Source organism: Coregonus lavaretus, assembly GCF_964263955.1.
Source record: "Coregonus lavaretus genome assembly, chromosome: 1".
Classification (NCBI taxonomy): Eukaryota; Metazoa; Chordata; class Actinopteri; order Salmoniformes; family Salmonidae; genus Coregonus; species Coregonus lavaretus.
In genome coordinates, this window is record NC_139988.1 from 92,963,949 (window position 1) to 92,988,499 (window position 24,551).

A 24,551-nucleotide genomic window follows, 5' to 3' on the forward strand; every position below is an offset into this window, starting at 1 on the left:
AAGCTGTCATCAAGGCAAAGGGTGGCTATTTGAAGAATGTCAAATATAAAATATGGTTTGATTTGTTTAACACTATTTTTGGTTACTAGATGATTCCATATGTGTTAGTTCTGATGTCTTCACTATTATTCTACAATGTAGAAAATAGTAAAAATAAAGAAAAACCTTTTAATAAGTAGGTGTGTCCAAACTTTTGACTGGTACTGTATATATATATATATATCTCACACACACAAAACAAATTATGAATTAAATGAATTATTACACATCTTAAACAGCTGTGAGAGAAACGAAATTAAAATGTCTCCTCTCTGTGTAGGTGATCATAGAGGTGACTGAGATGCTGCACAACGCCAGTCTCCTGATAGATGACATCGAGGACAGTTCTACACTGAGGAGAGGGTTCCCTGTAGCCCACAGCATCTATGGAGTCCCCTCTGTTATCAACTCTGCCAACTACGTCTACTTCCTGGGACTGGAGAAGGTGATTTGGTTGATATTTTTTTGATCAGCGGGTTCACTAGACAGCGTTATAACGCTATGTGTTATTTGTTTTTAGGTGCTGACCCTGGATCACCCCGAGGCGGTACGTGTGTTCACCAGACAGCTGTTGGAGCTGCACCGTGGCCAGGGCCTTGATATCCACTGGAGAGACACCTACACGTGCCCCACAGAGAGCCAGTACCGCACCATGGTCCTCCAGAAGACAGGGGGCCTGTTCGGCCTGGCCGTAGGGCTCATGCAGCTGTTCTCTGGTTGGAAACGAGACCTTAAGGTAGATACATTCTTATTTTGTTGCTCTTATTTTTCAACACTAGCAATTTCATTTTCTAAACTTCTTTATGAAAACCTTTTCATGTGATTTGACCTTTTGAACCCTCCAGCCCCTCCTGGACACGTTAGGGCTCTTCTTCCAGATCAGAGACGACTACGCCAACCTGAACTCAGCGGAGTACAGCGAGAACAAGTCCTTCTGTGAGGACCTGACGGAGGGGAAGTTCTCCTTCCCCACCATCCACGCCATCTGGTCCCGTCCTGAGAGCACTCAGGTCCAGAACATCCTGAGACAGAGGACGGAGAACGTGGACATTAAGAAGTACTGTGTGGACTACCTGGAGAAGGTGGGCTCCTTCGCCTACACCAGAGAGACCCTGAGAGGGCTGGAGGCCGAGGCATACCGCCTTATCACGGATCTGGGGGGAAACCCTGAACTGGAGGGGTTGGTGAAACACCTCAGTAAGATGTTTAGAGAGCCTGAGGCTAAGGCTAGGCCTAAAGAGGACTGACCACGTAAACACTTACCAAACAGTCACCGGGAGCCTGAGGCTAAGGCTAGGCCTAAAGAGGACTGACCACGTAAACACTTACCAAACAGTCACCGTGAGCCTGAGGCTAAGGCTAGGCCTAAAGAGGACTGACCACGTAAACACTTACCAAACAGTTACACGCCTGTCAAACATCTCACCCACATGCACCGTGAGCCTGAGGCTAAGGCTAGGCCTAAAGAGGACTGACCACGTACACACTTACCAAACAGTTACACGCCTGTCAAACATCTCACCCACATGCACCGGGAGCCTGAGCCAGGGATGGGCAACTGGCTGCCCGCCAAAGGCCCTCAGATCAATCAGTCTAGCCACACAGATTACTGACATCATATTCACTACACTGACACACAGCTGTGTTATGCAGCCCCCCCCCCCGAGCATGACAACCATACCAAACCAACTCACAGCTATGCTTCACAAACCTTGGCTTTCTAGTACTCTAGACAAATTGCGAACAAAGCACAGCACATATATTATATATATATATCATTATAAATATGGAGAAGAGATCTGTTCATCACATGACCTGTCTCTACAAAAACTAGAAAAAAATGTAAGTCTTACTTGCAGCTTACAAAAGTTTTCAAATGTGTTCCATTTCAATACCAAGTGGAAATTGGTTCCGGCTTTAGTGTTTTTAGTGAGGTGTAGAAGGAAATATGAGGTCGGATTTCTGAGGATGATGATGATGATGCCAGAGTGATGTTTGCTATTTGGTACATATTAGATGAATTAATGGATACTCTGTTCTACGAATGTGTTTGGTTATTGTCCACTGCCTTTACCTAAAGTTTAGTGACTCCAGATGTTTCACCTGCAACCCGTCATAGCAACACGTTCTCTATTTTATTACACTTGTTTACGTTGATACGGTATATTGCAAATGGCTACTATGTAACAAACGTGAATTGATTGAATAAAACCTTTTTGACGAAAAATGGCATTTAATTTATTTTGGGCTGGATTCAAACCTTATCGCAGGAGTATCGCTGAAGATCCGCGTTATAGCTTGATTGAAATTTAAAGACGATGTTCCCCAGCTGCATGTCGGCTCAATCGGAAATTACCTTTTACATTTTTAACGCAGATCTTTCGCGATACGAATTGAATCCAGCTCTCAGCCAGGATAGTCCTCCCTGCTACTGTTTTCCAGGGATCCTCCCAACCAAACCGGTCTCTGCTACGCCAGGCCTGAGGCTAGGGGGATGCGTCCCAACCAGACCAGTCTCTGCTACGCCAGGCCTGAGGCTAGGGGGATGCGTCCCAACCAGACCAGTCTCTGCTACGCCAGGCCTGAGGCTAGGGGGATGCGTCCCAACCAGACCGGTCTCTGCTACGCCAGGCCTGAGGCTAGGGGGATGCGTCCCAACCAGACCAGTCTCTGCTACGCCAGGCCTGAGGCTAGGGGGATGCGTCCCAACCAGACCGGTCTCTGCTACGCCAGGCCTGAGGCTAGGGGGATGCGTCCCAACCAGACCAGTCTCTGCTACGCCAGGCCTGAGGCTAGGGGGATCCTCCCAACCAGACCGGTCTCTGCTACGCCAGGCCTGAGGCTAGGGGGATGCGTCCCAACCAGACCGGTCTCTGCTACGCCAGGCCTGAGGCTAGGGGGATGCGTCCCAACCAGACCGGTCTCTGCTACGCCAGGCCTGAGGCTAGGGGGATGCGTCCCAACCAGACCAGTCTCTGCTACGCCAGGCCTGAGGCTAGGGGGATGCGTCCCAACCAGACCGGTCTCTGCTACGCCAGGCCTGAGGCTAGGGGGACGCGTCCCAACCAGACCGGTCTCTGCTACGCCAGGCCTGAGGCTAGGGGGATGCGTCCCAACCAGACCAGTCTCTGCTACGCCAGGCCTGAGGCTAGGGGGATCCTCCCAACCAGACCGGTCTCTGCTACGCCAGGCCTGAGGCTAGGGGGATGCGTCCCAACCAGACCGGTCTCTGCTACGCCAGGCCTGAGGCTAGGGGGATGCGTCCCAACCAGACCAGTCTCTGCTACGCCAGGCCTGAGGCTAGGGGGATGCGTCCCAACCAGACCAGTCTCTGCTACGCCAGGCCTGAGGCTAGGGGGATGCGTCCCAACCAGACCAGTCTCTGCTACGCCAGGCCTGAGGCTAGGGGGATGCGTCCCAACCAGACCAGTCTCTGCTACGCCAGGCCTGAGGCTAGGGGGTTAGGGCGTCCCTACCAGACCAGTCTCTGCTACGCCAGGCCTGAGGCTAGGGGGATGCGTCCCAACCAGACCAGTCTCTGCTACGCCAGGCCTGAGGCTAGGGGGATGCGTCCCAACCAGACCAGTCTCTGCTACGCCAGGCCTGAGGCTAGGGGGATGCGTCCCTACCAGACCGGTCTCTGCTACGCCAGGCCTGAGGCTAGGGGGATGCGTCCCTACCAGACCAGTCTCTGCTACGCCAGGCCTGAGGCTAGGGGGATGCGTCCCTACCAGACCAGTCTCTGCTACGCCAGGCCTGAGGCTAGGGGGATCCTCCCAACCAGACCGGTCTCTGCTACGCCAGGCCTGAGGCTAGGGGGATCCTCCCAACCAGACCGGTCTCTGCTACGCCAGGCCTGAGGCTAGGGGGATGCGTCCCAACCAGACCGGTCTCTGCTACGCCAGGCCTGAGGCTAGGGGCATGCGTCCCAAATGGCACCTTAAGGGGGGCTGAGACTAGTCACAAAGTGCCCGATTCAGACTTAGAAAATGTACACTTTCTCAGTAGGTGGTATTGACTTACCTTATGCAGGTGCGTAACGGGCTTTGCAGGTGTGGTTCCCTTTTACGCCCTGAATGAATTTAATTCAACTGCTGAATATTGTACTGTCACTAAGTATGATCATATGTATTTTACAGTTATAATAAATGTGAAATCTTATAGTAAGTCATTTATAATTTGATTGTTACTATATTTTGAAAGCATGTCAGGCATTTCAAGCCCTTATTGACCCACTTTTAGTTGAATAGGGAAAATAATGTTTGTAGTAATATTTCAGCGGTTTATAACTATGTTTACCAGAAAGATGCGTTCTAGACCTTTCTAGAACTATGCAGCATTACCAGTTATTGTTTATGGCCATCTCATGAAAAATAATTACAATTGGGGATGTCTATTTAAGCAGAAAATCTACATTCTGCCATAACGTTCAATTAAAGTATGTGTTGTTATTAGACCTACCAACGGTTGATACTGATAGTGGTAAATATTGACCATGATAGAAATAGGGGAACAGAGAAAGTCGGGACATATAAATACACATACAGTTGAAGTCGGAAGTTTACATACACTTAGGTTGGAGTCATTAAAACTCGTTTTTCAACCACTCCACACATTTCTGGTTAACAAACTATAGTTTTGGCAAGCTGGTTAGGACATCTACTTGTGCATGACACAAGTAATTTTTCCAACAATTGTTTAGACAGATTATTTCACTTATAATTCAATGTATCACAATTCCAGTGGGTCAGAAGTTTACATACACTAAGTTGACTGTGCCTTTAAACAGCATGGAAAATTCCAGAAAATGATGTCATGGCTTTAGAAGCTTCTGATAGGCTAATTGACATCATTTGAGTCAATTGGAGGTGTACCTCTGGATGTATTTCAAGGCCTACCTTCAAACTCAGTGCCTCTTTGCTTGACATCATGGGAAAATCAAAAGAAATCAGCCAAGACCTCAGAAAAAAAATGGTAGACCTCCACAAGTCTGGTTCATCCTTGGGAGAAATTTCCAAACATTTTTACATTTACATTTTAGTCATTTAGCAGACGCTCTTATCCAGAGCGACTACAAATTGGTGCATTCACCCTATAGCCAGTGGGATAACCACTTTACAATTATACTTTTTTTTTTTTTTTGGGGGGGGGGGGGGGGTGGGGGTAGAAGGATTACTTTATCCTATCCCAGGTGTTCCTTAAAGAGGTGGGGTTTCAAATGTCTCCGGAAGGTGGTGAGTGACTCCGCTGTCCTGGCGTCGTGAGGGAGCTTGTTCCACCATTGGGGTGCCAGAGCAGCGAACAGCTTTGACTGGGCTGAGCGGGAACTATGCTTCCGCAGAGGAAGGGGAGCCAGCAGGCCAGAGGTGGATGAACGCAATGCCCTCGCCTGGGTGTAGGGACTGATCAGAGCCTGAAGGTACGGAGGTGCCGTTCCCCTCACTGCTCCATAGGCAAGCACCATGGTCTTGTAACGGATGCGAGCTTCAACTGGAAGCCAGTGGAGTGTGTGGAGGAGGGGGGTGACGTGAGAGAACTTGGGAAGGTTGAACACCAGACGGGCTGCGGCATTCTGGATGAGTTGTAGGGGTTTAATGGCACAGGCAGGGAGCCCAGCCAACAGCGAGTTGCAGTAATCCAGACGGGAGATGACAAGTGCCTGGATTAGGACCTGTGCCGCTTCCTGTGTAAGGCAGGGTCGTACTCTCCGAATGTTGTAGAGCATGAACCTGCAGGATCGGGTCACCGCCTTGATGTTGGCGGAGAACGACAGGGTGTTGTCCAGGGTCACGCCAAGGCTCTTCGCACTCTGGGAGGAGGACACAACGGAGTTGTCAACCGTGATGGCGAGATCATGGAACGGGCAGTCCTTCCCCGGGAGGAAGAGCAGCTCCGTCTTGCCAGGGTTCAGCTTGAGGTGGTGATCCGTCATCCATACTGATATGTCGGCCAGACATGCAGAGATGCGATTCGCCACCTGGTTATCAGAAGGGGGAAAGGAGAAGATTAGTTGTGTATCGTCAGCGTAGCAATGATAGGAGAGGCCATGTGAGGATATGACAGAGCCAAGTGACTTGGTGTAAAGGGAGAAAAGGAGAGGGCCTAGAACTGAGCCCTGGGGGACACCAGTGGTGAGAGCACGTGGTGCGGAGACAGCTTCTCGCCACGCCACTTGGTAGGAGCGACCGGTCAGGTAGGACGCAATCCAGGAGTGAGCCGCGCCGGAGATGCCCAGCTCGGAGAGGGTGGAGAGGAGGATCTGATGGTTCACTGTATCAAAGGCAGCAGACAGGTCTAGAAGGACAAGAGCAGAGGAGAGAGAGTTAGCTTTAGCAGTGCGGAGAGCCTCCGTGACACAGAGAAGGGAGGATTCAGCAGTGAGGAGAATGTGGCAAAGAGCTTCCTAGGGTTAGAGGCAGATGCTTGGAATTTAGAGTGGTAGAAAGTGGCCTTAGCAGCAGAAACAGATGAAGAAAATGTAGAGAGGAGGGAGTGAAAAGATGCCAGGTCGGCAGGGAGTTTAGTTTTCTTCCATTTCCGCTCAGCTGCCCGGAGCTCTGTTCTGTGAGCTCGCAATGAGTCATCAAGCCACAGAGCTGGAGGGGAGGACCGAGCCGGCCGGGAGGATAGGGGACACAGGGAGTCAAAGGATGCAGAAAGGGAGGAGAGGAGGGTTGAGGAGGCAGAATCAGGAGATTGGAGGGAGAAGGATTGAGCAGAGGGAAGAGATGATAGGATGGAAGAGGAGAGAGTAGTGGGAGAGAGAGAGCGAAGGTTGCGGCGGCGCGTTACCATCTGTGTAGGGGCAGAGTGAGTAGTGTTGGAGGAGAGCGAGAGAGAAAAGGATACAAAGTAGTGGTCGGAGACATGGAGGGGAGTTGCAGTGAGATTAGTAGAAGAGCAACATCTAGTAAAGATGAAGTCAAGCGTATTGCCTGCCTTGTGAGTGGGGGGGGATGGAGAGAGGGTGAGGTCAAAAGAGGAGAGGAGTGGAAAGAAGGAGGCAGAGAGAAATGAGTCAAATGTAGACGTGGGGAGGTTGAAATCCCCCAAGACTGTGAAGGGTGAGCCATCCTCAGGAAAGGAACTTATCAAGGCGTCAAGCTCATTGATGAACTCTCCAAGGGAACCTGGAGGGCGATAGATGACAAGGATATTAAGCTTAAATGGGCTAGTGACTGTGACAGCGTGGAATTCAAATGAGGAGATAGACAGATGGGTTAGGGGAAAAATTGAGAATGACCACTTGGGAGAGATGAGGATTCCTGTGCCACCACCCCTCTGACCAGATGCTCTCGGGGTATGCGAGAACACATGGTCAGACGAGGAGAGAGCAGTAGGAGTAGCAGTGTTTTCAGTGGTAATCCATGTTTCCGTCAGTGCCAGGAAGTCGAGGGACTGGAGGGTGGCATAGGCTGGGATGAAGTCAGCCTTGTTGGCGGCAGAACGGCAGTTCCAGAGGCTGCCTGAGACCTGGAACTCCAGGTGTGTGGTGCGTGCAGGGACCACCAGGTTAGAGAGGCAGCAGCCACGCGGTGTGAGGCGTTTGTGTAGCCTGTGCGGAGAGGAGAGAACAGGGATAGGCAGAGGCATAGTTGACAGGCTGCAGCAGATGGCTACAATAATGCAGACGAGATCGGGATGAAATGAACTAAACATCAGGGAAAGGAGAGAGCAGGCCTCCCTCACCAAAAAAATATATATATATATAACTCTCCCAACTTCCACCTCAGAAACTATAATTGTTTCACTGAACCACCCGACTGTTATCAGTAGCTGTAATTAAGTACAGCAGCTACCAACCACCTAACGTTAATGCCTCGGATGAGGTTAGAAAAACAGCTGAATGGTAGCAGCTAGCTGGCTCAATCACAGGTACTCTTAAGCATGAAATAACATTGGAAACAATTAACCATAGTTGCAAAAAGTTACCAGTAGCTACCCGCTAGCTAGCTAGCTTTGTTGGTCCAAGTAGTGGGTAGGCTAGCCTCGTGCTTCGCCGGAGTCCGCCAAATACAGTCCTTACCTACAATAATTACCTACAATAACCTTCAATAACTACCTGAGTAAGCTACCTATAATACCAAACTACAATACCTACCTACAATCTAAATACATGGTTTAAGCTTTACTCAACACCATATAAGAAGCCAAGCTTACCTTTCATAACGCAGCAACGATTAAACGTTGGGTAGCTAGCACAAAGACATTGTATTTAGCTACCACAGCCTGCTGGTAGTGTTGGCTGGCTAGCAATGGCTACTGTGTTGACTTTGTTTGAAAAACGGCGTCGCTGCGAACGAATGTAGCTGGCTAAAAGGATATTGTTTTTAGTTGCAACCGTTGCTAATAGCAACTCGCCAGATAATCCAGGAGGTGAGTTAGCTAGCTAGCTTCGTGCTACATCCGGCACCGCCGAATACAAAAGTAACCTACAATAACTACACAACAGCTACCCACAACAGCCCACGATGCCTACCTATACTACTTAATAATATACAGCCCACGATGCCTACCTATAGTACCTAACTACAATCTAAATACATAGTTTAAGCCTTACTCGACAAAGCCCAAGCTATGTATAAAGCCAAACTGGCAGACTGTTATCAGTAGCTGTAATTAAGTACAGCAGCTACCAACCACCTAACGTTAATGCCTCGGATGAGGTTAGAAAAACAGCTGAATGGTAGCAGCTAGCTGGCTCAATCACAGGTACTCTTAAACGACTGATCACAGGTACTCTTCAAACGACTGAAGGTACCACGTTCATCTGTACAAACAATAGTACGCAAGTATAAACACCATGGGACCACGCAGCCGTCATACCGCTCAGGAAGGAGACGCATTCTGTCTCCTAGAGATGAACGTACTTTCGTGCGAAAAGTGCAAATCAATCCCAGAACAACAGCAAAGGACCTTGTGAAGATGCTGGAGGAAACAGGTACAAAAGTACCTGACTCAGTTACACCAGCTCTGTCAGGAGGAATGGGCCAAAATTCACCCAACTTATTGTGGGAAGCTTGTGGAAGGCTACCCAAAACGTTTGATCCAAGTTAAACAATTTAAAGGCAATGCTACCAAATACTAATTGAGTGTATGTAAACTTCTGACCCACTGGGAATGTGATGAAATAAATAAAAGCTGAAATAAATAATTCTCTACTATTATTCTGACATTTCACATTGTTAAAATAAAGTGGTGATCCTAACTGACCTAAGACAGGGACTTTTTACTGGGATTAAATGTCAGGAATTGTGAAAAACTGAGTTTAATTGTATTTGGCTAAGATGTATGTAAACTTCCGACTTCAAATGTGTGTGTGTATGTGTATGTATATACCGTTCAAAAGTTTGGGGTCACTTAGAAATGTCCTTGTTTTCTATGAAAACATACATTAAATTAGTTTGAATAGGAAATATAGCAAAATGAATAGGAAATGTAGTCATTGACAAGGTTAGAAATAAATATTTTTAATTGAAATAATAATTGTATCCTTCAAACTTTGCTTTCATCAAAGAATCCTCCATTTGCAGCAATTACAGCCTTGCAGACCTTTGGCATTCTAGTTGTCAATTTGTTGAGGTAATCTGAAGAGATTTCACCCCATGCTTCCTGAAGCACCTTTCCACAAGTTGGATTGGCTTGATGGGCACTTCTTAGCTGCTCCGACAACAGCTCAATAGGGTTGAGATCCGGTGACTGTGCTGGCCACTCCATTATAGACAGAATACCAGCTGACTGCTTCTTCCCTAAATAGTTCTTGCATAGTTTGGAGCTGTGCTTTGGGTCATTGTCCTGTTGTAGGAGGAAATTGGCTCCAATCAAGCGCCGTCCACAGGGTATGGCATGGCGTTGCAAAATGGAGTGATAGCCTTCCTTCTTCAAGGTCCCTTTTACCCTGTACAAATCTCCCACTTTACCACCACCAAAGCACCCCCCAACCATCACATTGCCTCCACCATGCTTGACAGATGGCATCAAGCACTCTTCAAGCATCTTTTCATTTGGTCTGCGTCTCACAAATGTTCTTCTTTGTGATCCGAACACCTCAAACTTCGATTCGTCTGTCCATAACACTTTTTCAAATATTCCTCTGTCCAGTGTCTGTGTTCTTTTGCCCATCTTAATCTTTTATTTTTATTGGCCAGTCTGAGATGTGGCTTTTTCTTTGCAACTCTGCCTAGAAGGTCAGCATCCCGGAGTCGCCTCTTCACTGTTGACGTTGAGACTGGTGTTTTGAGGGTACTATTTAATGAAGCTGCCAGTTGAGGACCTGTGAGGCGTCTGTTTCTCAAACTAGACAATCTAATGTATTTGTCCTCTTGCTCAGTTGTGCACCGGGGCCTCCCACTCCTCTTTCTATTCTGGTTAGAGCCCGTTTGCGCTGTGCTGTGAAGGGAGTAGTACACAGCGTTGTACGAGATCTTCAGTTTCTTGGCAATTTCTCGCATGGAATAGCCTTCATTTCTCAGAACAAGAATAGACTGACGAGTTTCAGAAGAAAGTTCTTTGTTCTGGCCATTTTGAGCCTGTAATCGAACCCACAATTGCTGATGCTCCAGATACTAAACTGGTCTCAAGAAGGCCAGTTGTATTGCTTCTTTAATCAGCAAAACAGTTTTCAGCTGTGCTAACATAATTGCAAAAGGGTTTTCTAATGATCAATTAGCCTTTTAAAATGATAAACTTGGATTAACAAACACAACGTGCCATTGGAACACAGGACTGATGGTTGCTGATAATGGGCCTCTGTACGCCTATGTAGATATTCCATTAAAAATCAGCCGTTTCCAGCTACAATAGCCATTTACAACATTAACAATGTCTACACTGTATTTCTGATCAATTTGATGTTATTTTAATTTTAATTTCTTTTGAAAACAAGGACATTTCTAAGTGACCCCAAACTTTTGAACGGTAGTGTGTGTGTGTGTGTGTGTGTGTGTGTATTAGTATCAGTCAAAAGTTTGGACACACCTACTCATTCAAGGGTTTTTCTTTATTTTTACGATTTTTTACATTGTAGAATAATAGTGAAGACATAAATTATCAAATAACACATATGGAATCATGTGGTAACCAAAAAAGTGTTAAACAAATCAAAATATATTTTATATTTGAGATTCTTCAAATAGCCACCCTTTGCCTTGATGACAGCTTTGCACACTCTTGGGATTCTCTCAACCAGCTTCACATGGAATGACCAGTGAGATATACCTGCTGGAGCGCAGACTACGGGTGGGTGCTGCTATGGTGACCAATGAGCTAAGATAAGGCGGGGATTTGCCTAGCAGTGATTTATAGATGGCCTGGAGCCAGTGGGTTTGACGACGAACATGTAGTGAGGACCAGCCAACAAGAGCGTACAGGTCACAGTGGTGGGTCGTGTATGGGGCTTTGGAGACAAAACGGATGGCACTGTGATAGACTACATCCAATTTGCTGAGTAGAGTGTTGGAGGCTATTTTGTAAATGACATCGCCGAAGTCAAGGATCGGTAGGATAGTCAGTTTTACGAGGGCATGTTTGGCAGCATGAGTGAAGGAGGCTTTGTTGCGAAATAGGAAGCCGATTCTAGATTTAACTTTGGATTGGAGATTCTTAATGTGAGTCTGGAAGGAGAGTTTACAGTCTAACCAGACACCTAGGTATTTGTAGTTGTCCACATACTCTAGGTCAGACCCGTCGAGAGTGGTGATTCTAGTCGGGTGGGCGGGTGCCAGCAGCGTTCGATTGAAGAGCATGCATTTAGTTTTACTAGTGTTTAAGAGCAGTTGGAGGCTACTGAAGGAGTGTTGTATGGCATTGAAGCTCGTTTGGAGGTTTGTTAACACAGTGTCCAATGAAGGGCCAGATGTATACAAAATGGTGTCGTCTGCGTAGAGGTGGATCTGAGAGTCACCAGCAGCAAGAGCGACATCATTTATATACACAGAGAAAAGAGTCGGCCCAAGAATTGAACCCTGTGGCACCCCCATAGAGACTGCCATAGGTCCAGACAACAGGCCCTCCGATTTGACACATTGAACTCTATCTGAGAAGTAGTTGGTGAACCAGGCGAGGCAGTCATTTGAGAAACCAAGGCTATTTAGTCTGCCAATAAGAATGCGGTGGTTGACAGAGTTGAAAGCCTTGGCCAGGTCGATGAAGACGGCTGCACAGTACCTGTCTATTATCGATCGCGGTTATAATATTGTTTATACCTTGAGCGTGGCTGAAGTGCACCCATGACCAGCTCGGAAACCGGATTGCATAGCGGAGAAGGTACGGTGGGATTCGAAATGGTCGGTGATCTGTTTGTTAACTTGGCTTTCAAATACTTTCGAAAGGCAGGGCAGGATGGATATAGGTCTGTAACAGTTTGGATCTAGAGTGTCACCCCCTTTGAAGAGGGGGATGACTGCGGCAGCTTTCCAATCTCTGGGGATCTCAGACGTTACGAAAGAGAGGTTGAACAGGCTAGTAATAGGGGTTGCGACAATTTCGGCGGCTAGTTTTAGAAAGAAAGGGTCCAGATTGTCTAGCACAGCTGATTTGTAGGGGTCCAGATTTTGCAGCTCTTTCAGAACATCAGCTGTCTGAATTTGTGTGAAGGAGAAGCGGGGGGGGCATGGGCAAGTTGCAGCAGAGGGTGCAGAGTTGGTGGCCGGGTTAGTGGTAGCCAGATGGAAAGCATGGCCAGCCGTAGCAAAATGCTTGTTGAAATTCTCGATTATTGTAGATTTATTGGTGGTGATAGTGTTTCCTAGCCTCAGTGCAGTGGGCAGCTGGGAGGAAGTGCTCTTATTCTCCATGGACTTTACAGTGTCCCAAAACCTTTTGGAGTTAGTGCTACAGGATGCAAATTTCTGTTTGAAAAAGTTAGCCTTTGCTTTCCTGACTGCTTGTGTATATTGGTTCCTAACTTCCCTGAAAAGTTGCATATCGCGGGGGCTATTTGATGCTAATGCAGTACGCCACAGGATGTTTTTGTGCTGGTCAAGGGCAGTCAAGTCTGAGGAGAACCAGGGGCTATATCTGTTCTTAGTTCTGTATTTTTTTGAATGGGGCATGTTTATTTAAGATTGAGAGGAAATTACTTTTAAAGAACAACCAGGCATCCTCTACTGACGGAATGAGATCTATATCCATCCAGGATACCTGGGCCAGGTCAATTAGGAAGGCCTGCTCGCTAAAGTGTTTTAGGGAGCGTTTGACAGTGATGAGGGGTGGTCGTTTGACCGCGGACCCGTTACGGACGCAGGCAATAAGGCAGTGATCACTGAGATCCTGGTTGAAGACAGTGGAGGTGTATTTAGAGGGTATGTTAGTCAGGATGATATCTATGAGGGTACCCATGTTTACGGATTTAGGGTTGTACCTGGTAGGTTCGTTGATAATTTGTGTGAGATTGAGGGCATCTAGTTTGGATTGTAGGACGGCCGGGGTGTTAAGCATATCCCAATTTAGGTCACCAAGCAGCACCAATTAACAGGTGTGCCTTCTTAAATGTTAATTTGTGGAATTTTATTCCTTCTTAATGCGAGTTTGAGCCAATTAGTGGTGTTGTGACAAGGTAGGGGGGGGTTATACAGAGGATAGCCCTATTTGGTAAAAGACCAAATCAAATCAAATGTTATTTGTCACATACACGTGTTTAGCAGATGTTATTGCGGGTGTAGCGAAATGCTTGTGCTTCTAGCTCCGACAGTGCAGTAATATCTAACAAGTAATATCTAACAATTTCACAACATATACCCAATACACACAAATCTAGTAAGGAATGGAATTTAAGAATATATACATATATGGACAAGCAATGACAGAGCGGCATGGACTAAGATACAGTAGAATATTATAGAATACAGTGTATGCATATGAGATGAGTAATGCAAGATATGTAAACATTATTAAAGTGACTAGTGTTCCATTTCTTAAAGTGGCCAGTGATTTCAATAGGCAGCAGCAGCCTCTAATGTGCTAGTGATGGCTATTTAACAGTCTGATGGCCTTGAGATAGAAGCTGTTTTTCATTTTCTCGGTCCCAGCTTTGATGCACCTGTACTGACCTCGCCTTCTGGATGATAGCGGGGTGAACAGGCAGTGGCTCGGGTGGTTGATGTCCTTGATGACATTTTTGTCCTTCCGGCAACTGCACCGCCCGCAACCGCAGGGCTCTCCAGAGGGTGCTGTAGGTGTCTTGGAGGGCGGGTAGTTTGCCCCCGGTAAAGCATTCGGCAGACCTCACCACCCTCTGGAGAGCCCTGCGGTTGCGGGCGGTGCAGTTGCCATACCAGGCGGTGATACAGCCCGACAGGATGCTCTCAATTGTGCATCTGTAAAAGTTTGAGGGTTTTAGGTGCCAAGCCAAATTTCTACAGTCTCCTGAGGTTGATGAGGCTCTGTTGCGCCTTCTTCACCACACTGTCTGTGTGGGTGGATGTTACGAGCCCCGTGGCTTTAAAAGTCTAGGGTGGATGGACAAGAGACCCGTAACATAATTCATGCAAATTAGAATCATGACATGGAAACAGTGAGAACAAACTACACCGACAACCATAAACTACCGTCAAACATAAAAGGTTTATTTTTGAACACACGGTAAAGGTTTGGGAAAAAGGGCTGAGCAGGACCCAAGAAATGAAACAATAGTGTAAAACACCCCTAAACTGATCTTGCCTGCCTCAAGAACCGCTAGGCTACTGCTACTCATACAAAAATTACAGTGGGTGGTCCGCTCAGATCTAACTAGTGTTTTTAGACAGTTTTCTTCCTACGGGTAATGTACGCCCAAGGGCAACTTTCTTAAATCCCCCTTTTCCCAGAAACACACAACAAAGTTACCAAACAGAGTAACCAGCAAATGAGTGAGTACACAAAACACAGGACACCACAGTATCCATACTCACATACGGAAAATAGTCTCTCTCTACAAACACAACTGACTGGCTTTTAAAACAATGGGAGGTGTAAGTGAAAAACCAGAAACAGGTGGTGCAATGCAGAGGAATGTTCACTGATTGGTCCACCTCAGCAATCAGCAGACACCCCAACGACACCTGTGATTAGGGCAGAAGGAGAGGAAAAACACAAAAACACACAGGATACCTGTATCCGTAACACTCCCACCCTTAAAAGAGCAAACCACAAGGGTTTGCGACACACGTACCATCACAACACCCAAAATTCAAAGACTTTAAACACGAGACAAAGCATCTGCCAACACATTATCCGACCCATTTTTGTGGCAGATCTCCAAATTATAATGTTGCACTACAAGTGCCCAACGCATAAGGTGTTGGTTCTGGTTGTACATCCGGTGGAGAAAAACTAAGGGGTTATGGTCAGTGTACACTATCACTGGTAATGCACTGGAACCAACATATACTTCAAAGTACTGCAGTGGACCATTTCAGTTTGTCAGTGATGTGTACGCCAAGGAACTTGAAGCTTTCCACCTTCTCCACTGCGGTCCCATCGATGTGGATAGGGGGGTGCACCCTCTGCTGTTTCCTGAAGTCCACGATCATCTCCTTTGTTTTGTTTTGTTGATGTTGAGTGAGAGGTTATTTTCCTGGCGCCACACTCCCAGAGCCCTCACTTCCTCCCTGTAGGCGGTCTCGTCATTGTTGGTAATCAAGCCTACTACTGTTGTGTCGTCTGCAAAGTTGATGATTGAGTTGGAGGTGTGCTTGGCCACGCAGTCATGGGTGAACAGGGGAGTACAGGAGGGGGCTGAGCACGCACCCTTGTGGGGCCCCAGTGTTGAGGATCAGCGAAGTGGAGATGTTGTTTCCTACCTTCACTACCTGGGGGCGGCCCGTCAGGAAGTCCAGGACCCAGTTGCACAGGGCTGGGTTCAGACCCAGGGCCTCAAGCTTAATGATGAGCTTGGAGGGTACTATGGTGTTGAATGCTGAGCTATAGTCAATGAACAGCATTCTTACATAGGTATTCCTCTTGTCCAGATGGGATAAGGCAGTGTGCAGTGTGATGGCAATTGCATCGTCTGTGGATCTATTGGGGCGGTAAGCAAATTGAAGTGGGTCTAGGGTGACAGGTAAGGTAGAGGTGATATGATCCTTGACTAGTCTCTCAAAGCACTTCATGATGACAGAGGTGAGTGCTACGGGGCGATAGTCATTTAGTTCAGTTACCATTGCTTTCTTGGGTACAGGAACAATGGTGGCCATCTTGAAGCATGTGGGAACAGCAGACTGGGAAAGGGAGAGATTGAATATGTCCGTAAGCAAACCAGCCAGCTGGTCTGCGCATGCTCTGAGGACGCGGCTAGGGATGCCGTCTGGGCCGGCAGCCTTGCGGGGGTTAACATGCTTAAATGTCTTACTCACGTCGGCTACGGAGAAGGAGAGGCCACAGTCCTTGGTAGTTGAAGCCGTTGAATTGTGACTCCACTTTGTCTCTATACGGATGTTTTGCCAGTTTAATTGCCTTGCGGAATGAGTAGCTACACTGTTTGTATTCTGCCATATTCCCAGTCACCTTGCCATGGTTGAATGCGGTGGTTCACGCTTTCAGTTTTGCTCCACGGTTTCTGGTTAGGGTAGGTTTTAATAGTCACAGTGGGCACAACGTCACCTATACACTTCCTGATAAACTCAGTCACTGTTTCAGCGTATTCGTCTAAATTATTTTCGCAAGCTACCCGGAACATATCCCAGTCCACGTGATCAAAACAATCTTGAAGCATGGATTCCGATTGGTCAGACCAGCGTTGAATAGTCCTTAGCACGGGTACTTCCTGTTTGAGTTTCTGCCTATAGGAAGGGAGGAGCAAAATGGAGTCGTGGTCAGATTTGCCGAAAGGAGGGCGGGGGAGGGCCTTATAGCCATCCCAAAAGTTCGAATAGCAATGGTCGAGGATTTTAGCAACGCGAGTACAACAGTCAATATGTTGATAGAACTTCGGCAGCCAAGTCCTCAAATTCCCTTTGTTAAAATCCCCGGCTACAATAAATGCAGCCTCAGGATATGTGGTTTCCAGTTTGCATAAAGTCCAGTGAAGTTCTTTGAGGGCCGTCGTGGTATCTGCTTGATGGGGGATATACACGACCGTGACTATAACCTAATAAAATTATCTTGGGAAATAATACGGTCGGCATTTGACTGTGAGGTATTCTAGGTCGGGTGAACAAAAGGACTTGAGTTCCTGTATGTTACTACAATTACACCATGAGTCGTAAATCATGAAACACAGACCTCCGCCCTTCTGCTTCCCGGAGAGATATTTATTCCTGTCTGCGTGATGAACTGAGAACCCATCTGGCTGGAGCGATTTCGACAGAACATCCCAAGAGAGCCATGTTTCCGTGAAACAAAGTATGTTACAGGCCTTGAAGTCTCTCTGTGCGCGCCTCCTAAGTCGAACCAGCAGGCCGCTCCGAGTGCCTCTCCTCCGCCAGCGATGTTTTTGGTCAGCTGCTGGAATCAGTTCAGTTGCCCTGGGGAGAGCAAACAAAGGATCTGCTTCGGGAAAGTCGTATTCCTGGTCGTAATGATGGTGAGTTACCGCCGCTCTGATGTAGTGATACAAAACACTTTCTGAGCAAATCATGTAAAAAATAATACATAAAAAAAAAAAAAATACTGCAAAGTGTCCTAAGAGCTCGTCGCGAGGCCGCCATCTTCGTCGGCGTCAAGTCCATATTATGGCAAGAAAAGCTCAAATAAGCAAAGAGAAACGACAGTCCATCATTACTTTAAGACATAAAGGTAAGTCAATACGGAAAATTTCAAGAACTCATGAGGACCGCCACAGGAATGAAAGACCCAGAGTTACCTCTGCTGCAGAGGATAAATTCATTAGAGTTATCAGCCTCAGAAATTGCAGCCCAAATAAATGCGTCACAGAGTTCAAGTCACAGACACATCTCAACATCAACTGATCAGAGGAGACTACGTGAATCAGGCCTTCATGGTCGAATTGCTGCAAAGAAACCACTACTAAAGGACACCAATAAGAAGAAGAGACCTGCTTGGGCCAAGAAACACGAGCAATGGACATTAGACCGGTGGAAATTTGTCCTTTGGTCTGGAGTCCAAATTTGAGATTTTTGGTCCCAACCGCCATGTCTTTGTGAGACGCGGTGTGGGTGAATGGATGATCTCCGCATGTGTAGTTCCCACCGTAAAGCATGGAGGAGGAGGTGTTATGGTGTGGGGGTGATTTGCTGGTGACACTGTCTGTGATTTATTTAGAATTTAAGGCACACTTAACCAGCATGGCTACCACACCATTCTGCAGTGATACGCCATCCCATCTGGTTTGGGCTTAGTGGGACTATCACTTGTTTTTCAACAGGACAATGACCCAACACACCTCCAGGCTGTGTAAGGGCTATTTTAGCAAGAAGGAGAGTGATGGAGTGCTGCATCAGATGACCTGGCCTCCACAATCCCCCGACCTCAACCCAATTGAGATGGTTTGGGATGAGTCGGACGGCAGAGTGAAGGAAAAAGCAGCCAACAAGTGCTCAGCATATGTGGGAACTCCTTCAAGACTGTTGGAAAAGCATTCCAGGTTGAAGCTGGTTGAGAGAATGCCTAGAGTGTGCAAAGCTGTCATCAAGGCAAAGTGTGGCTTTTTGAAAAATCTAAAATATTGTTTATTTGGTTACTACATGATTCCATATGTGTTATTTAATAGTTTTGATGTCTTCACTATTATTGTACAATGTAGAAAATTGTAAAAAATAAAGAAAAACCCTTGAATGAGTAGGTGTTTCCAAACTTTTGACAGGTACTGTGTGTGTGTGTGTGTATATATATATATACAGTGGGGGAAAAAAGTATTTAGTCAGCCACCAATTGTGCAAGTTCTCCCACTTAAAAAGATGAGAGAGGCCTGTAATATTCATCATAGGTACACGTCAACTATGACAGACAAATTGAGAAAAAAAATTTTTTAATGAATTTATTTGCAAATGATGGTGGAAAATAAGTATTTGGTCACCTACAAACAAGCAATATTTCTGGCTCTCACAGACCTGTAACTTCTTATTTAAGAGGCTCCTCTGTCCTCCACTCGTTACCTGTATTAATGGCACCTGTTTGAACTTGTTATCAGTATAAAAGACACCTGTCCACAACCTCAAACAGTCACACTCCAAACTCCACTATGGCCAAGACCAAAGAGCTGTCAAAGGACACCAGAAACAAAATTGTAGACCTGCACCAGGCTGGGAAGACTGAATCTGCAATAGGTAAGCAGCTTGGTTTGAAGAAATCAACTGTGGGAGCAATTATTAGGAAATGGAAGACATACAAGACCACTGATAATCTCCCTCGATCTGGGGCTCCACGCAAGATCTCACCCCGTGGGGTCAAAATGATCACAAGAACGGTGAGCAAAAATCCCAGAACCACACGGGGGGACCTTGTGAATGACCTGCAGAGAGCTGGGACCAAAGTAACAAAGACTACCATCAGTAACACACTACGCCGCCAGGGACTCAAATCCTGCAGTGCCAGACGTGTCCCCCTGCTTAAGCCAGTACATGTCCAGGCCCGTCTGAAGTTTGCTAGAGTGCATTTGGATGATCCAGAAGAGGATTGGGAGAATGTCATATGGTCAGATGAAACCAAAATATAACTTTTTGTTAAAAACTCAACTCGTCGTGTTTGGAGGACAAAGAATACTGAGTTGCATCCAAAGAACACCATACCTACTGTGAAGCATGGGGGTGGAAACATCATGCTTTGGAGCTGTTTTTATGCAAAGGGACAAGGACGACTGATCCGTGTAAAGGAAAGAATGAATGGGGCCATGTATCGTGAGATTTTGAGTGAAAACCTCCTTCCATCAGCAAGGGCATTGAAGATTAAACGTGGCTGGGTCTTTCAGCATGACAATGATCCCAAACACACCGCCAGGCAACGAAGGAGTGGCTTCGTAAGAAGCATTTCAAGGTCCTGGAGTGGCCTAGCCAGTCTCCAGATCTCAACCCCATAGAAAATCGTTGGAGGGAGTTGAAAGTCCGTGTTGCCCAGCGACAGCCCCAAAACATCACTGCTCTAGAGGAGATCTGCATGGAGGAATGGGCCAAAATACCAGCAACAGTGTGTGAAAACCTTGTGAAGACTTACAGAAAACGTTTGACCTGTGTCATTGACAACAAAGGGTATATAACAAAGTATTGAGAAACTTTTGTTTTTGACCAAATACTTATTTTCCACCATAATTTGCAAATACATTCATTAAAAATCCTACAATGTGATTTTCTGGAGAAAAAAAATCTCATTTTGTCTGTCATAGTTGACGTGTACCTATGATGAAAATTACAGGCCTCTCTCATCTTTTTAAGTGGGAGAACTTGCACAATTGGTGGCTGACTAAATACTTTTTTCCCCCACTGTATATATATATATATCTCTGACAATCAACACTCACCATGGGCTGTACAGGTATCATTGCCTCAAGTGCTCCTTCAGTCGGTCATGGACCAGATCCTACAAGGAATCGAACATATTTTTTTGTGGATGACATGTTCATCACGGCTGGGTCTAAGGAAGTGCTCAAACGTGTGGAGTTACACTGTAAATGGGTGGCCAAGCTACATGACGGATGAAGCACTGAAACCATACTTCATGAGAAGACATGAGTTGTCTGAAGATCAAGGTTGCATACTCTGGGGTTTGCAAGTGATCATACCCCTAGCACACCCACAGAGACTGTTGGAGGACTTTCACCACAAACATCCTGGCATCTGTCGGATGAAGGCCTTAGCCCGTAGCTACATCTGGTGGCCAGGGTTGGACAGTGGGTTGGACAGTGGGTTGGACAGTGGGTTGGACAGTGCCATGGAGAAGAAAGTGCAGAGTTGTCAAATCTGCCAAGCAGTACAGAAGATCCCAGCTGTCGCACCACGTCATGTTTGGAGATGGCCCGAGAAGGTGTGGCAGAGAATTCACATCAACTTCACTGAAAAGGACAATCAGTACTTTTTTAGTGATTGACAGCCATTCAAAATGAAGCTTTTTCACATGACTTCAATGACATCAACGAACCTCATCGAAAAGCTACGAAGCCTGTTCGCAGCCTATGGATTGTGCGAATAAATTGTCTCTGATAATGGACCGCAGCTGGTCTCTTCCAATCTCAAACCATTCCTAAAAGAAACAACAGAATCAAGCAGACCCTTGTTCCTGCCTACCATCCTGCCTCGAATGGCATAGCAGAAAGGTCAGTCCAGATACTCAAGCGAGCTCTGATGAAAAACGTGTTGAAGGACAACAGTCACAGGTCGGACCCCTGCTGAGCTCTTCCTGAAGCGCCAGATCCGAACACGCTTCAACCTACTCCGACCTGACTTAGCTAAAACAGTGGGGAAAATCAAGCCAAACGAATGAAACACCGTGACTATGGTGGACTACACCTTCAAGTTTTCCAGGAGGAAGAACAAGTGCGTCTTCGAAATTTCAGAGGAGGGAAAAGTGAAATGGATTCAGGCGACAGTAATCCGGAGAATGGGACCTGTGACTTACCTCGTTCAGGACGGACAGAGAAAATGCACTGTTCACATGGACCACGTTGCCATGGAGAGGTGCAAAATGGGACTACTTACCTGAGGACAGAGAGCTGTCAACCCCAGAGGACATCCCCTGGTATCCAGAGGTGTGGACTCGAGTCATGTGACTTGGACTCGAGTCAGACTCGAGTCATGAATTTGATGACTTCAGACTCGACTCGACAAAATGTACAAAGACTTGCAACTCGACTTGGACTTTAACATCAATGACTCGTGACTTGACTTGGACTTGCGCCTTATGACTCGAGAAGACTTGCTACGAGGACTTGTAATGACTTGCAAAGACTTGCTAAGAGGACTTGAAATGACTCGAAACTAAAATGTAGGACTTTGGACTCGACTTGAGACTTGATGGCTTTGACTTTTGACTCGACTTGGGACTTGCCTCATCTTTGACTCGACTTGACTCGGGACTCGAGGGCAAAGACTTGAGACTTACTTGTGACTTGCATAACAATGACTTTGTCCCACCTCTGCTGGTATCCCACGGACAGCTCCAGTCCTGACCGCTCCCCAAAAGTTCCAAACCTCAGCCAAAGTCAAGTTACCCAGCCAACACTAGAAACTGGAAACTTACAGGACAATGAGATGTTTACTGTAGCCTACATAGTAAAGTGCCTAATTCCTTACATAAGGGAGAGCAGGCCATATCCAGACTTTCTCGGTGACCTCAACGTACTTATTAACTCTGTCTTTTAATGCTTTTTCGGGTTGCATCAGTCATGGACAGAAACTTCTGAGACACAGTATAATGATGAACAGGTTCACTGGTAAGCCACATTTTGCCTCGGGATCCATCCCAGTTGGTATTCTGTTTTCCACTCGTGGTATCTCTCTTCGGTTACACATCCTTGGCACAGCAGAACAGCAGAACAGCATAACGGTCCGGACGGCCCTTGCTGTGCCTGGTGAGCAGTTCGTCAAGTTCTGTTGTGAGAAGACGAACGGAAATGTCAGGGTGAACCGACGACCTGACGAACCCGCCACGTTTGTTGACTCTGCCTGTCGGAGGTGGAGTTCCAGAGCTCATGGACTGTGACTCCATCTCGTTCCTCGCACTCTTCAACGTGTCATTCTCCGTCTCACTGTCAGAGAGGTGTTTCTGGGACCACATAGTTTATTTCAAGATTATTGTTGTTATGGTGTATTTACATGTATATTGATATTATTTGACCTAATGTTGGCTGTTAGGCTAATGTCATGGTTTTTCCTCTCCAAATGCAGACAATGACCCAAAACACACTGCAGCCTGGGTTTGCGTTGCAAATGAGGGCATAAACTGGGTCAAGACACCAGCAGAGTAAGTAGACCTACAACACTTTGAACAGCACATTACTCAACACCAGTGACCTCGCCTACGGTAGGCCTACAGTATATCTAAAAATATTTTGTTCATCTCTGCTTGTAGGTCTCCTGATTTTAAACCTGATCGAACTTGTTTGGCATCAACTGAAAACATTAATCCGTAACTCTGCCAAGGCTACAAGCAAAGATGAAGACGTTTTGGCTTGAGAAACTGATGATACAACAAATACATTGATCATCTCAGCGAGGTTTTACCCGTGGTCGTGGGGGGGAAGTGCAGCTAAAATATAGCTGAGATAAACATCTGCATTTTGAAACAGTTTATCATTATTTTATTAACGAAAGCCTAAAGATGTTGATGAACAACTGTACAGTATATACAGTGGGGGGGAAAAGTATTTAGTCAGCCACCAATTGTGCAGGTTCTCCCACTTAAAAAGATGAGAGAGGCCTGTAATTTTCATCATAGGTACACGTCAACTATGACAGACAAATTGAGGAAAAAAAATCCAGAAAATCACATTGTAGGATTTCTAATGAATTTATTTGCAAATTATGGTGGAAAATAAGTATTTGGTCACCTACAAACAAGCAAGATTTCTGGCTCTCACAGACCTGTAACTTCTTCTTTAAGAGGCTCCTCTGTCCTCCACTCGTTACCTGTATTAATGGCACCTGTTTGAACTTGTTATCAGTATAAAAGACACCTGTCCACAACCTCAAACAGTCACACTCCAAACTCCACTATGGCCAAGACCAAAGAGCTGTCAAAGGACACCAGAAACAATATTTGTAGACCTGCACCAGGCTGGGAAGACTGAATCTGCAATAGGTAAGCAGCTTGGTTTGAAGAAATCAACTGTGGGAGCAATTATTAGGAAATGGAAGACATACAAGACCACTGATAATCTCCCTCGATCTGGGGCTCCACGCAAGATCTCACCCCGTGGGGTCAAAATGATCACAAGAACGGTGAGCAAAAATCCCAGAACCACACGGGGGGACCTAGTGAATGACCTGCAGAGAGCTGGGACCAAAGTAACAAAGCCTACCATCAGTAACACACTACGCCGCCAGGGACTCAAATCCTGCAGTGCCAGACGTGTCCCCCTGCTTAAGCCAGTACAAGTCCAGGCCCGTCTGAAGTTTGCTAGAGTGCATTTGGATGATCCAGAAGAGGATTGGGAGAATGTCATATGGTCAGATGAAACCAAAATATAACATTTTGGTAAAAACTCAACTCGTCGTGTTTGGAGGACAAAGAATGCTGAGTTGCATCCAAAGAACACCATACCTACTGTGAAGCATGGGGTTGGAAACATCATGCTTTGGGGCTGTTTTTCTGCAAAGGGACCAGGACGACTGATCCGTGTAAAGGAAAGAATGAATGGGGCCATGTATCGTGAGATTTTGAGTGAAAACCTCCTTCCATCAGCAAGGGCATTGAAGATGAAACATGGCTGGGTCTTTCAGCATGACAATGATCCCAAACACACCGCCCGGGCAACGAAGGAGTGGCTTCGTAAGAAGCATTTCAAGGTCCTGGAGTGGCCTAGCCAGTCTCCAGATCTCAACCCCATAGAAAATCTTTGGAGGGAGTTGAAAGTCTGTGTTGCCCAGCGACAGCCCCAAAACATCACTGCTCTAGAGGAGATCTGCATGGAGGAATGGGCCAAAATA

The 24,551-nt window shown here is 46.5% G+C and overlaps 1 protein-coding gene across 1 annotated transcript; it reads left to right on the forward strand.

The window, feature by feature from the left end:
• The first annotated feature begins 323 nt into the window (after positions 1 to 323).
• LOC311104276 (geranylgeranyl pyrophosphate synthase-like) lies at positions 324 to 2,278 on the forward strand. Its single transcript, XM_084146066.1, has 3 exons — positions 324 to 484; positions 560 to 775; positions 885 to 2,278. Exons 1-3 carry the CDS (start codon positions 341 to 343, stop codon positions 1,284 to 1,286), a joined length of 762 nt encoding a protein of 253 aa, XP_084002192.1. The 5' UTR covers positions 324 to 340; the 3' UTR covers positions 1,287 to 2,278.
• Positions 2,279 to 24,551: the final 22,273 nt, after the last annotated feature.

Excerpts from the sequence above, each read along its gene's own strand:
- LOC311104276 (XM_084146066.1), top strand. The coding sequence starts at position 341 with ATGCTGCACAACGCCAGTCTCCTGATAGATGACATCGAGGACAGTTCT. Across the intron at positions 485-559 it reads ACTTCCTGGGACTGGAGAAG|GTGCTGACCCTGGATCACCC; the intron begins GTGATTTGGTTG and ends ATTTGTTTTTAG. Across the intron at positions 776-884 it reads GTTGGAAACGAGACCTTAAG|CCCCTCCTGGACACGTTAGG; the intron begins GTAGATACATTC and ends TGAACCCTCCAG.